A 12155-nucleotide genomic window follows, 5' to 3' on the forward strand; every position below is an offset into this window, starting at 1 on the left:
GGAGGAACGGTTGGACTTGATGATCTTGGGGACTTTTCCAACCTTAACAATTCAAGGGAAGCTCTGGGAATTGGCAGTGGGGTAGGCAGGAACTGGAGTGACCTGGAGAACTCAGAGTTTCCCTCCTCTGAGGGTGCAGCCCCCAGCACTGCCCCACACTCCTGAGCCAGGGACAGCCTGGGCACTGCTCCTCCCAGAGCCTTCTGCCCCCTTCCCCATGGGAACACCAGCCTTTCTCAATCCCAGTGCCAGAAGAGCCCAGAACTTCCCAGACATCTGCACAAGTCGAATTCTCTCATTTTCACCATCACCCAGGGCTAGACAGCCTTCCTGGTTGTAAGCATCTGCTGTGCTCACCCTACGGCACATCCTGGATTTTAGAGCCTCTTCAGCACCCAGCCCTGCAAACACCCCTCCTGCTGGCACAGGACCAGGCTGCTTCAATTTAAGGCTTGAAGAAAAATCTGCAAGAAGGCAGCGAGTCAGAGCCCAGACAGATCAAACAAGACCAGCAGGTTCCTAAATGAGGCGAGGATCGTTAATTGCCTGTAGTAAAGCAAGCGCAGCTTTTGGACCCCTCATGCTGGGGATGGAGCTGAGCTTGGTTCAGTTGGTGAGGAAGGGGAATTAATCCTTGCTCATGATTAGGAACAGCAGTAGCACTGAGTGCAGCCAGCTCAGTTAATCACAGTTAATCACAGCAACGAGCAGCAGAGCTGTGGGTTGGACACTTGGCTGCCAGGACAGGTCTGCTCAGAGCTTCCCAAACTGCCAGGGAACACAGCTTCCCACCCCCTGCTCCCTGCCCAGGCTGGGAGGTGACTCAGGAAGGTCATAGAGCACCTAAAGAGGCACTACAGAGGCTCATGGAGTGAGTCTGGAGTTGTGGGGTCTGCCCAGGTCAGGGAGGTGACTGAGTTCACCATCAAAAATATCCCCAAAGCACACAAAACCCCACTCTCCTGAGCTTATGCAAGAGTTTTCAGGCCAGAAGAACAAAATCTGACCTTACAGGTCTAAAAACCTGAGTAAATCTCCATTTCAAAAGCTACTTGGGGCTGCAGGTGCATCAGTGCTGTTCTCCAAAAGCCCCAAACCCCTCCAGCTCCCACAGACACCACTGCAGATGTCACTGCATCACCCTGGCCCAGGGGAGGATGTTCAGGTGAGGCACTTTCCAAGGGAAATGACCATTTCTCCTCCTCCTCCTGCCACCCACTCCCCTTTGCAGATGGACATTTTTGTGCAGGGCAAATCAGGACAAAGAGTTTCTGTTTCTCAAACAGGGTTGGAGAGCAGTTCCCCCAGAACAATTCCACCTCTCCCACCCAGCTCACCACTCACCCCCTCACCTACCTACAAACATCTCACCTTCCTGGCTGTTTCTGGATCAACTCCATCCCAGTGAGACCCACTCAGGCTCTCCCAGCACCCCAAACCTCTCCTGTCCACTGTGACAATCTGTTCCTCCACCTGCTACAGAGCAGCTTCTGGGAAACCATTAATATTCCCTGTGCTTAATTAATGTTCAATTACTCCACAGACCTGCAGCCTCTGCATTCATGGCAGGGCAAGGCCCAAACACCACATCCCAAGGGGCTGCATTTCCTTTCTTTAGGAAGATTAATTCCTGTTTCAAGAGCAGGATGTAGCCAGGCAGGATCTCAGCTCTGCTACTGCTGGTGCAGCACAGAGCTGAGTGCTCCATCCATCCTGGGTCTGAGGTGTTATCAGAGCACCACTTCCTCCACAGCCACTGCAATTCCCACACCAAGAGGTTACAGTCACTCTACAGTGCTGTATCTCCTATAATCCCTTTAAATATTTCAAACTATTACCTACCCCTGCTAATCTTCCAAGGCTGGGTTTTGGTTAAAGCTTTTGTTCCTATTCAACTGTGAAACTCAAGAGTTCATTTACAAAAAGCTCTTTTGAAAGTGATTTTCATGAGAATTCAGTTGGAAAATATTTTCCTGTGGACATTTATTTCAATCTGTGAATACTGTGGGATATGAATACTTTGGGATGGCCTGGAAAATTGAATTATCTGCTGATAGACAACAACTAATCCAAACAAAGCTTTCTCCATCATAGGTAACTCTTGATTTAGAGAAAACTATACATGAAGGGGGCCTACAAGAAACATGGAGAAAGATTATTTATAAGGGCTTGGAGGCACAGGACCCAGGGAATGGCTCCCACTGCCAGAGGGCAGGGATGGATGGGATATTGGGAATTAGGAATTGTTCCCTGGCAGGGTGGACAGGCCCTGGCACAGGGTGCCCAGAGCAGCTGGGGCTGCCCCTGGATCCCTGGCAGTGCCCAAGGCCAGGCTGGACAGGGCTGGGAGCACCTGGGACAGTGGGAGGTGTCCCTGCCATGGCAGGGGTGGCACTGGATGGGCTTTAAGGTCTCCTCCAACCTGGACCATTCTGGGATTCTAAACCAGGGGGAAATTTCACAAATTCAACACCAATATCCAAATTCACAGCCACAAATCACTGATGTGAGGTCTTGTGTACTACAAATCCCTTTTAGTTACAACAGAAGAAATACATTAAAGCATATGTAAGAAGAAAACATACAAACCCCAAACTATTCATCACCTGAGCCCTACCCTGCTCCAGGGTTCAGCTTTTACTGTCTGTGATTTCAAATCAAAGCTCCTGTGCAAGGAAGCCAAGGGCCAGGCCCCAGGAAGCCTCCCCAGCCCTGGCAGGTTCCTCCCATTATCTCCTGCAGGCTCCTGGGCCAGGACAGCAGCCTTGGCTGGAGGAATGAACCTGCAATGGCTGTGTCAGTCCTGCACAGCCAAGGGATGTGTGCAGCCCTACAAAACTGAATGGGGTTTTCCTCTTTGGATCCTCCACCATCATCCAGACCCAACAGACCAGGATGCTGCAGGGAACAGGAGCCTTGGAGGGGAGCTGTGGACTCTCCAGTGCCTTTGAGGTCTAACAATAAGATCCTTCCTAGCTCAGCTTTTAAAACTTCAGTCACCCCCAAACTGCAATCACAGAATACTCTGAGAACCTCCTGAGCTGGAGGGACCCACAGGGATCACCCAGCCCAGGCCCCCCAGCAAGCCCAGCCTGGGCATCCCTGGCAGCGCTGCCCAAAGGCTCCTGGAGCTCTGGCAGCCTCGGGGCCGTGCCCATTCCCTGGGGAGCCTGGGCAGTGCCAGCACCCTCTGGGGGAAGAACCTTTTCCTCATTTTAACCTAAACCTCCCTTGACACAGGTCATTGGTCACCAGAGAGACATTAAATATGTTCAATAACAATCTATTGGTGCCTCCACAGCAGGGTACTGCAGAGCTTCACATCCAGGCGTGATTTAGTTAAAAAATCTATAAAAGGGTTTTGTGCCACACAGAGACCCTATGGATGAGCTGCCATGAAAAACAGGCCTGCCAAGAGTTTTCTGTTCTACAAATAAGAACAACTGGAGTCAAATAGTGCAAACAGCCATTTTTGCCTACACAAATCCACAGAACAGCTTCTGGGAAGCTCTTTCCAGGAGCTGAGATTATCCTTGACCAGCTTTCTTAAGGGCCTTTTTTAAGGGACAAGGGAGGAGGAGAGGTAAATTAGATCCTCAGCTTGAATAAACCCAGGGTCTTATTGAAGTTTCACATGGCCCCAGATCAGACAAACACTGGCGTGTCCTGGAATCAGGGAGCTTAGCAAGGGGTCTCTGATTGAAACTTTGACGTTTGATCAGCCTGTGACAAAGCAAATCCTCAATGCTCCCTCACAACAATTCCTGGCACCTTTTCAAATGCTGCTGAAGCCCACAGAGGAACTGAAGCTTTATCCTGGGGCTGTTTGAGCTTCTAATGCTTGGGATCAATTGTGTGTTGAAGAAAAAATGTCATTCTGGCACCAGTGCTGATTAAATCCCCCCTCCTGTCAGCCTCACTCAGTGACCACGGTGCTCCCACTGAATTCCTTCTCTCCTTTTCACATCCACTCCTCTTACAGTCGAGGAACACTTACTGGAATGGGCCAGGACAACAAATACAGAAAAATCCAGAAGCACAGCCTCTCCTGACCTATCCCCCAGTGCCACATCAAGGCTAAGCCATGATGCAGAATCTGCCCAGTTCTTGTGGGCAGCACTTTGAAAAGAGGGCACATTACAGAGCTCCCTTTGTAAGGCAGATAACCCTGGGGAAGGCTCCAGCCACTTCAGAGAGGCTCTGGCTCAGATACTCCTATGAAGATAGCAGAACTCCACTTGGAGATGGATGACAGGTTCTGAATATATTTAAAGCCCAAGGGCAGACTCAGAGAATTAAAAGAAAGATGCAGAAAAACTCTTTCTATTTCTCAGCACGCGTTTCCAGCACGCCAAAGGTTGTCTCACAGTTCAGCCCCCACAGCTCCCAAGCAGATTCTCAGCAACCAGCAGGTCTAAATTCCAAGTTAGAATTCTAAAAACTAACTCAGCTCAAAAGAGTCAAAGCTAATCTAGGAAATGTGATCCTAGCTCTGCAGCAGTGCTGGAACATCTCTGTGATCTGCTCACAGGTTTTTGTGCTCTCGCTGCTGCCTCGACGCTGCTTTGTGGTGCCAGGAATCGTGAGCTGGTTCCCTGTCCTACTTTCCAGAACTGAAGGCAGGGATGAAAATAGAAAGAATCAATTCCTTTCCACTCCTGCAAGGCTGGAGAGCTTTGAACAGCACCAGAAATGAGCGCAGAGGCTGTCAGGGAGCAAATGCTCTGGCTGGCAGAGAACCCTGAGGGCTGTGCAGGAGAGCAGGGGGAACCAGGGTGGACAGAAGCATTAAGTTTGGCACCATGGACCACTTTCCATTGGGAATGTCTAGGATTCCACATCCAGAGTGAATCAAGGTTGAGATGCTTTCCTGAGAAGCCACACGATGTAAGCTTGACTTCTGCAGACTGAGCAGGATCTAGAAATCAACATCTGTCGTTTCTGGGCACATAATCTGGAGTTTTGGCTGTTATTTATAACTGAGGTCAGGCTCCCCACATTCACCCATCTGTTTCAGCCCTCAGAATAACCTGAGCTACGGTGGGTCACTTGGAAGATCCCAGCAGATCAGCTCCTGTCTCTCCCAGGACCAAAGCAGCTCTCCAGGAGACAAAACAGAAGGCAGTCACATGGATCTCCCCCAGGGATCAGCCATTGCACTTCTCCAGATTGTACATCTCAGCTCAAGGAACTGGAATGACTGCCTGGACTAACAGAGCACGATTTCCCTCATTTCACACAGTTCTCACTGGCAAGCACCACCCACGTCCTACGATTTTCTTACGCACCAGGTAATGTTTCCTTACAATGCATTCCAGAGTTGGAACCCTTCCTGGATCACCTACAAACACAGCATGGCTGGGGAAGAGTCTGCAGGATGGAGTCCTCCCACTAATTCCTAAAATAAAGGGGTTTTCAGCCTTCATAGGAACTGTCTGGAGCCTGATGAGGGGGCAGCTCCCATCTCTGCTCTGGGCCAGGGACAGGAGCCAGGGCACGGCTGGGGCTGGGCCAGGGCAGCTCAGGCTGGAGCTCAGGGCAAGGTTCTTCCCCCAGAGGGTGCTGGCACTGCCCAGGCTCCCCAGGGAATGGGCACGGCCCCGAGGCTGCCAGAGCTCCAGGAGCCTTTGGGCAGCGCTGCCAGGGATGCCCAGGCTGGGGTTGCTGGGGGGTCTGGGCAGGGACAGGGGTGAGATTTGATGATCCTGGTCGGTCCCTCCAGCTCAGGACATTCTGTGGTTCCTTGGTTCTGTAAAGCTCAAGGGTGACAAACTGAGAGGGAAACCCAAGCTCAGGAAGTGCCCAGTTTTTGGCTGTTAACACACACACGCTCTATTCAGGCTCTGCAGAAGTTGCCAAGAAGCACACCAAAAAATCCAGTTCTCCCTTGAACTAAGAGAGGATTTGACCTGACCTGGGGACCAGCACCTCTCTTTGATCATTGTTCACCAAGTGAGACTCATGCCAACTCACCCTCAGCAGGCAGTGCAGGAGCATGGAGCTGACAGAGGCAGAGCTGCTTTCTGCCCTGTGTTTTTCTGCTTTGCAGAGGGAAATCCTCCACCTCTGCTGAATCACCAGCCAGCTCTTGCTATCCAGTCAATTATTTCAGAGCTATTGCACCTGCTATCCCTTCATTACTTTATTACTTCTGCTTGAATGGGGAAAACAACATCATAAACCCTGTGTATAAATCACTCTCCTAGAATAACAGCCAAGGAAATAGTACAGAATTCATTTGGTCCATCCCTCTGCTCAGCACTAAGCATTACTCCACTGATCATTTTAGAAGAGGTTATAAAAACAAGTAACAATCTTTTAGTCTTTCTGGAGAGCAGAATGAGCTTGTTCTCACTGCAATTGCTGCCATTTCAGTTCAGTCCCAGTTGCTCTGTTCCAGTATGGTGAGCAGCATCTGCCCTTTCCAGCACAAGACAACTTTATACATCTGAAAATAGCTACCATGTCTTCCCTTAACCTTCTATGGGCTTTTTGTCTTTATAGGTCAGTATTTCTAACCAGCACTCAGCTGCCTCCTTGTGATCCAGACTCTCCTCCTTTGGTCTGCCTCTGCCTTCAGATGTGCTGCCAAAGGCTGGTGCTGAAGCTTTTCCAGCATCAAGGAGAATGTCAGAATTTCTTCACTCCAAAAAGCATTCTGTTATCATAGTTTAGGGGTTTTTGCAACTGTGGGACACTGTCCAGGCATGGGCAGCTTTTGATCCTCTAATGCCTGGATTCTTTTTCTAATCAAGTGAACCATCCCCTGTCCTCTGCACAACATTTATCAGTTTCCAGCTCAAGCATTTCTCTCCAGTAAAATCCTTTAAAGTTTACTATGGCTGTTCTGGTTGTCTCTCAAATTTCTACCCTATAGTTTTGCTCTATCACTTCAATTCTCTCTCACTTCTGTCCTTCCTCTCTTACCTGCATCCAAAGCACTGTGGGCAGCAGGGCAGGGGGGATTGTGCCCTGTGCCCTGTGCTCAGGTGAGACCCCACCTGCAGAGCTGCCCCAGCCCTGGCCCAGCACAGGCAGGAGCTGGAGCTGCTGCAGAGATCCAGAGTAGGCACCAGGGGGATCAGGGGATGGAGCAGCTCTGCTGGGAGGAGAGGCTGGGACAGCTGGGATTGTTCACCTGCACAGGAGAAGCTTTGGGGGGACCTCAGTGTGGCCTTGCAGGGGCTGGAGGGGCTCCAGGAGAGCTGGAGAGGGACTGGGGACAAGGGATGGAGGGACAGGACCCAGGGAATGGCTCCCATGCCAGAGTGCAGGGCTGGATGGGATATTGGGAATTAGGAATTGTTCCCTGTGAGGGTGGGCAGGCCCTGGCACAGGGTGCCCAGAGCAGCTGGGGCTGCCCCTGGATCCCTGGCAGTGCCCAAGGCCAGGCTGGACAGGGCTGGGAGCACCTGGGACAGTGGGAGGTGTCCCTGCCATGGCAGGGGTGGCACTGGACGGGCCCTAAAGTTCCTTCCAACCCAAAGCATTTCCTGATGGACTTAACAGACAAAAAAGAAAACACACAAGGACTATGAAATCTTATTAAAATATTTTACCTAAAGTTTTTAAGACAGTCTGAAGGCATTAACTGCATAAATCACCTACAGAAAGTCAATCTTATGTTCCTCTTTCTATTTCTAGTGGGGTTCTAAAACAATCCCATAGGAAAAAAAATGCAAGTTCTCACATTTTACACCAGTTCAACATCTACTTAGAATTTCGAGACCTCACACAGCAGCACGAATGTGTCTTTTTAACAACCTGTGTTGCAACACATTTCCTTAAAATATCTATTTTAGCATTTTGTTTCATTGCAACTAATCAGCCAGACTATAGGCAACTCTAGAGAAAACTGATTCCATACTGAAAAAGGTCAGGAATTTGAGGCTGATGGGCTTTACTCTTTATACATGGGAAGACGTTTGAATTCTAATACAAATAAATGTTTTGAATTGTGCTATAAATGTAACACTCAAGCTCAATTTTAACTGCAAAGCAAAGAGATTCACAGCTCCACAGAGATCACTGTTCAGGGGAAAACAGCTCTGCCAGCTGGCAGAAAGGGAAGAGAGACACTGAAATAAATTCCTGCCCCAGATAAAGAGGCAGAATTAGAACCCAGCCTTAGTGCAGAGCAGTGCTCAAGGCATTGCTCAGTGTTTAGGCCAGGCTGGATAGGCTTGGAGCAACCAGGTCTAGGGGAAGGTTCCCTGCCCATGGCAGGGGTGGAACAGGATAAATTTTAAGGTCCCTTCCAACCCAAACTAGTCTGTGACACTGGAAATTTACAGTCTGTATGTTTAGCAGTTACATTTAAAATCACCCACTACACAAGCAGAAAGGTGGGTTTGAATCCTCCCTGGGTCATTCCCTCCCTCCTGGGTCAGTCACAAGGACAGGGATGGTTGACAGCAGCCCCACAGTGGATGTCACATGTTTGGGATGTCCCCAGTTTGTGGGGAGCTCTGTACTGAGCTCCCAGATCATGAACCTGGGCAGGGAATCACATTAAATGGAGAGGAATAAACTCACAGGTCTGTTCAAGTGAGTTCCAGGGACCAGAAGTGCCTTAATAAGCCCCAACAGAAATTCAGAAACACTTCAGCAAAAATCATCTTTACAGGGAAACCAGAAAGATTATTTTTCATGGACATAACTTCTGAACACTTATTGTCATAATTAAATTCTGGCAATAACACAGAAAAAACTTCACCATTTTGGTACTATGAAAATGCCTGAATTGAGGTTTTATATTGTACAGTTTAAAAAAAAAAGTTATTATAGGTGCTAGGAAAGCAATAGAATTTAAAACAGGTTTATTTAAAGTATTTAAATCAGGTTTATTACTTTTGGAGGATTTTTTCAAAGAATGCTGATTTTAAAAAAAACCTAGGTCTTCAAGACAGCAAAATGACAAATCAGAAATAATGTGAAGTAACAGCATTAAAGAATTGCCTGTAAGGCCAATGCAATGATTTAGTGCTTAGTATAATGTCCCTGATGCACTTAGGGACAAAAGAATTAAATTTCAAGTCCGTCAGTCTCCAAATTTGCAGGAGAGAGATATAATGTCAAGTGAATTAAAGAAGATGGATGAGCTGATGGATTCCAAGAGAGCAATCAGAGTCTTCAGGACAGACAGATTTGGCAGCTGCAGAAGGAGGATTGACAACCTAAAATGGCAGGAAGAGGGAACCCACCCCCAAATATCAAAGCTGTGGCAATAAAGGTACAGAGAACCAAGGGTGGAGCCTTGGAGATAACTGGGATGGAGATGATAACTGGGATGGAGATAACTGAGTTGGAGATAACTGTGAGAGAGATAACTGGGATGGAGATAACTGGGATGGAGATAACTTCCCTTCCTCTGAGCCCCAGGAGGAGGAGGAATGAATAACATTTTTTAAGGGATTTTAGAAGCCAAACTTGCATTTCCCATCAGTAGCACTAAGTGATTTCCACTTTGCTAACATCCTGCATTTAAGCAGAACTCCTCCCAGATACACAAAGCAGCCCTGCAATAAAAACCTGCTACAATTGATGAGAGGACAGAGCAAGGAAAGCTGCTGGAAGTCTGGGATGGATCCGCTCAGGCAGACAAGGAGCACGCGATGTTTCCTCAGAATTCATCAATCACTCAGAAAACCCAGAGGATGTGGTGCTAACAGGCAGCTGGAGCCTCCCAGACATCCTTGGAGAGAGACAGGAAAATGCTTTTAATTCCCTTACCTGGGGGAATTTGCGTTTGATGGAGATCAGGGCCCCCTCGGGGAGCTTGGCCAGCTCCGAGTCCCGCACCGCGTGCACCGTGGTGGCTCTGGGCTGGTGGGTCAGGGCCTCCACCTGCAACACAGGGACAGAATCAGGGACAGGGACAGGGCATCAGGGACAGAGAGAGCACCAGGAACAGCTTCAGGGACAGGGACAGAGCATCAGGGACAGAGCTTCAGGGACAGAGCATCAGAGACAGCACCAGAGCATCAGGGACAGAGCACAGGGACAGGGACAGAGCACAGGGACAGAATTAGGGAGAGAGCACAGGGACAGCACCAGAGCATCAGGGACAGAGCACAGGGACAGAGCATCAGAGCACCAGAGAGAGCACCAGGGGCAGAGCTTCAGGGACAGAGCACAGGGACAGGGACAGAATCAGGGACAGAGCACAGGGACAGCTTCTGGGACAGAGAGAGCACCAGGGGCAGAGCTTCAGGGACAGCACGAGGGACAGAGAGAGCACCAGGGACAGAGCATAGGGACAGCTTCAGGGACAGCACCAGAGCATCAGGGACAGAGAGAGCACCAAGGACAGAGCACCAGAGCACCAGGGACAGAGAGAGCATCGGGACAGCATGAGGGACAGAGCATCAGGAACTGAGCTTCAGGGACAGAGAGAGCATCAGGGGCAGAGCACAGGGACAGAGAACCGGGGACAGAGCACCAGAGCACCAGGGACAGCATGAAGGACAGAGCAGAGGGACAGCATCAGAGCATGGGGACAGTTCCCAGCCTGTACCAAACACCAAACAGCAGCACCAAGGGGCTGAACCCTTCCCAAGGACCCCAGCTGCTCCCACACACCTGGAGCAGAGCCCTGCCTGTCCCAGGGGTGGCACCCAGGGCACCACAGCTGCCACAACCATCTCTGCAGCCCAAATCCCTCTGCCATGGGGCAGCTGCAGTTTCTCACAGAAACAGCCCCAGGGAGCCCCCAGAGTGAAGTCAGCACCACAGCAGCCCTGAGGGCTTTCCACCCTCAGTGCTAATGGTGACAAAGCCAGGAAAACCCCGTTTCTCTACTTGCTCCCTCTTTCCTCAATGCCACCCTGAAACATTTCCATTTTACTTCAGGAAAATGAATAGCAATGACCTTGAAATAATTGAGACTTCATAAAAACTAAAAAAAAAAGTGGTGAGAGCAGGCTGGGTGGGCCTTGAGCAACCTGGGCTGGTGAAAAGTGCCCCTGCCCATGACAGAGGTGGCAACAAGATGAGCTTGCAGGTCTCTTCCAACCCAAACTACCCAGGGATTCTAGGGGCAAATCAGCACATTTAAGCCAAAAATTAGCATTATTTTTTCACTATTTAAATTTTTTTTTTACATGTGTATGTTTGCCTGTGCTGTGTAAAGAGGAATGCCTGAATGGTTCAGGCTGGAAGGGAGCACTGGAGCTCATCCAGTCCCACCTCCCTGCTCAAGCAGGCACTCAGGGCTGTGTCCAGACAAGGAAAATCCACACCAGAACACACCTCCCTGACCAGTGCCCGATTATTCCACCTAGAAACATCTATTTTATTGACAGTAGAAGTATAAAGAAGATGGTGACACAAAGAGAGTTATACAAAGATTTGCTCCTTTATGGAGATTCTGCCACCATATAAAACAACCTGGGGTAAAAAACCCAAAATGCAGCTGCTGCCCAAATCCCCACCTGCCCCAGAGCTGCCACTGCCTCTTGTGCTGTGTGGAAATGCAGAAATGCAATTTCCTGCTGAAGTCTCTCCTCATGGCCAGTGCCTTATCCTGCAGCACCACTGGGGCCACAGCCTTTACAGCCTGGTGCTCCATCCTGGCAGTTCCAGCAGCAGACAACTTTTACTGGGCTTAAAATCCATGGATCAGCCATTTCCAAAAGAATGGTTGTTGCTGTAGCAGCTGTAATTACCGAGGTTAAAACACAAACAGAAAAATCCCTCCCTAACTGCAATTTACTCACATTTCAAATCAAAGTGAACATGACTTTGCATTTTTAATTTTCCACTAGAAAAAGAAATAAATAATAAATCAGCCTAGAGCTGTTTGAGTTGTTTAGAGGTTGGGAGGTTGATGGTTTTATTTGTTTGATTGATTTTTGGGGCTTTTTTTCATTATTTTTTTTAAAGCTTATATTGACAGCATATTCCAACAGAAGCAATTAATTCCTCACACTACTATGGGCTCAGACACACAAAATGAGCACCAGATATGTAATAATAATAGTATAATTTGGATATATTATAATATATATATTTTATATATATTATATATATATTATACTATATTATTATATAATATTATATATAATTATGATTTTGATATATTATACAATAATAATAGTAATAGTAATAGTAAATAATAATAATAATAATAATAATAATAATAATAATAATAATAA

General features: G+C 48.4%; 1 protein-coding gene across 6 annotated transcripts in view; it reads right to left on the minus strand.

Moving 5' to 3' along the window:
- The window catches only part of PNPLA7 (patatin like phospholipase domain containing 7), a 133673-nt gene that overhangs the window by 67317 nt on the left and 54201 nt on the right, over positions 1–12155 (minus strand). For all 6 annotated transcript variants that reach the window (XM_071453764.1, XM_071453761.1, XM_071453760.1 and 3 more), the window contains one exon: positions 9733–9846. In XM_071453764.1, coding sequence (XP_071309865.1) covers positions 9733–9846 — 114 coding nt within the window. The remainder of the gene's footprint in view (positions 1–9732; positions 9847–12155) is intronic.

The sequence above is a fragment of the Agelaius tricolor genome, unplaced genomic scaffold, assembly GCF_023055355.1.
Source record: "Agelaius tricolor isolate 1412-34295 unplaced genomic scaffold, bAgeTri1.0.p SCAF_37, whole genome shotgun sequence".
Taxonomy (NCBI): domain Eukaryota; kingdom Metazoa; phylum Chordata; class Aves; order Passeriformes; family Icteridae; genus Agelaius; species Agelaius tricolor.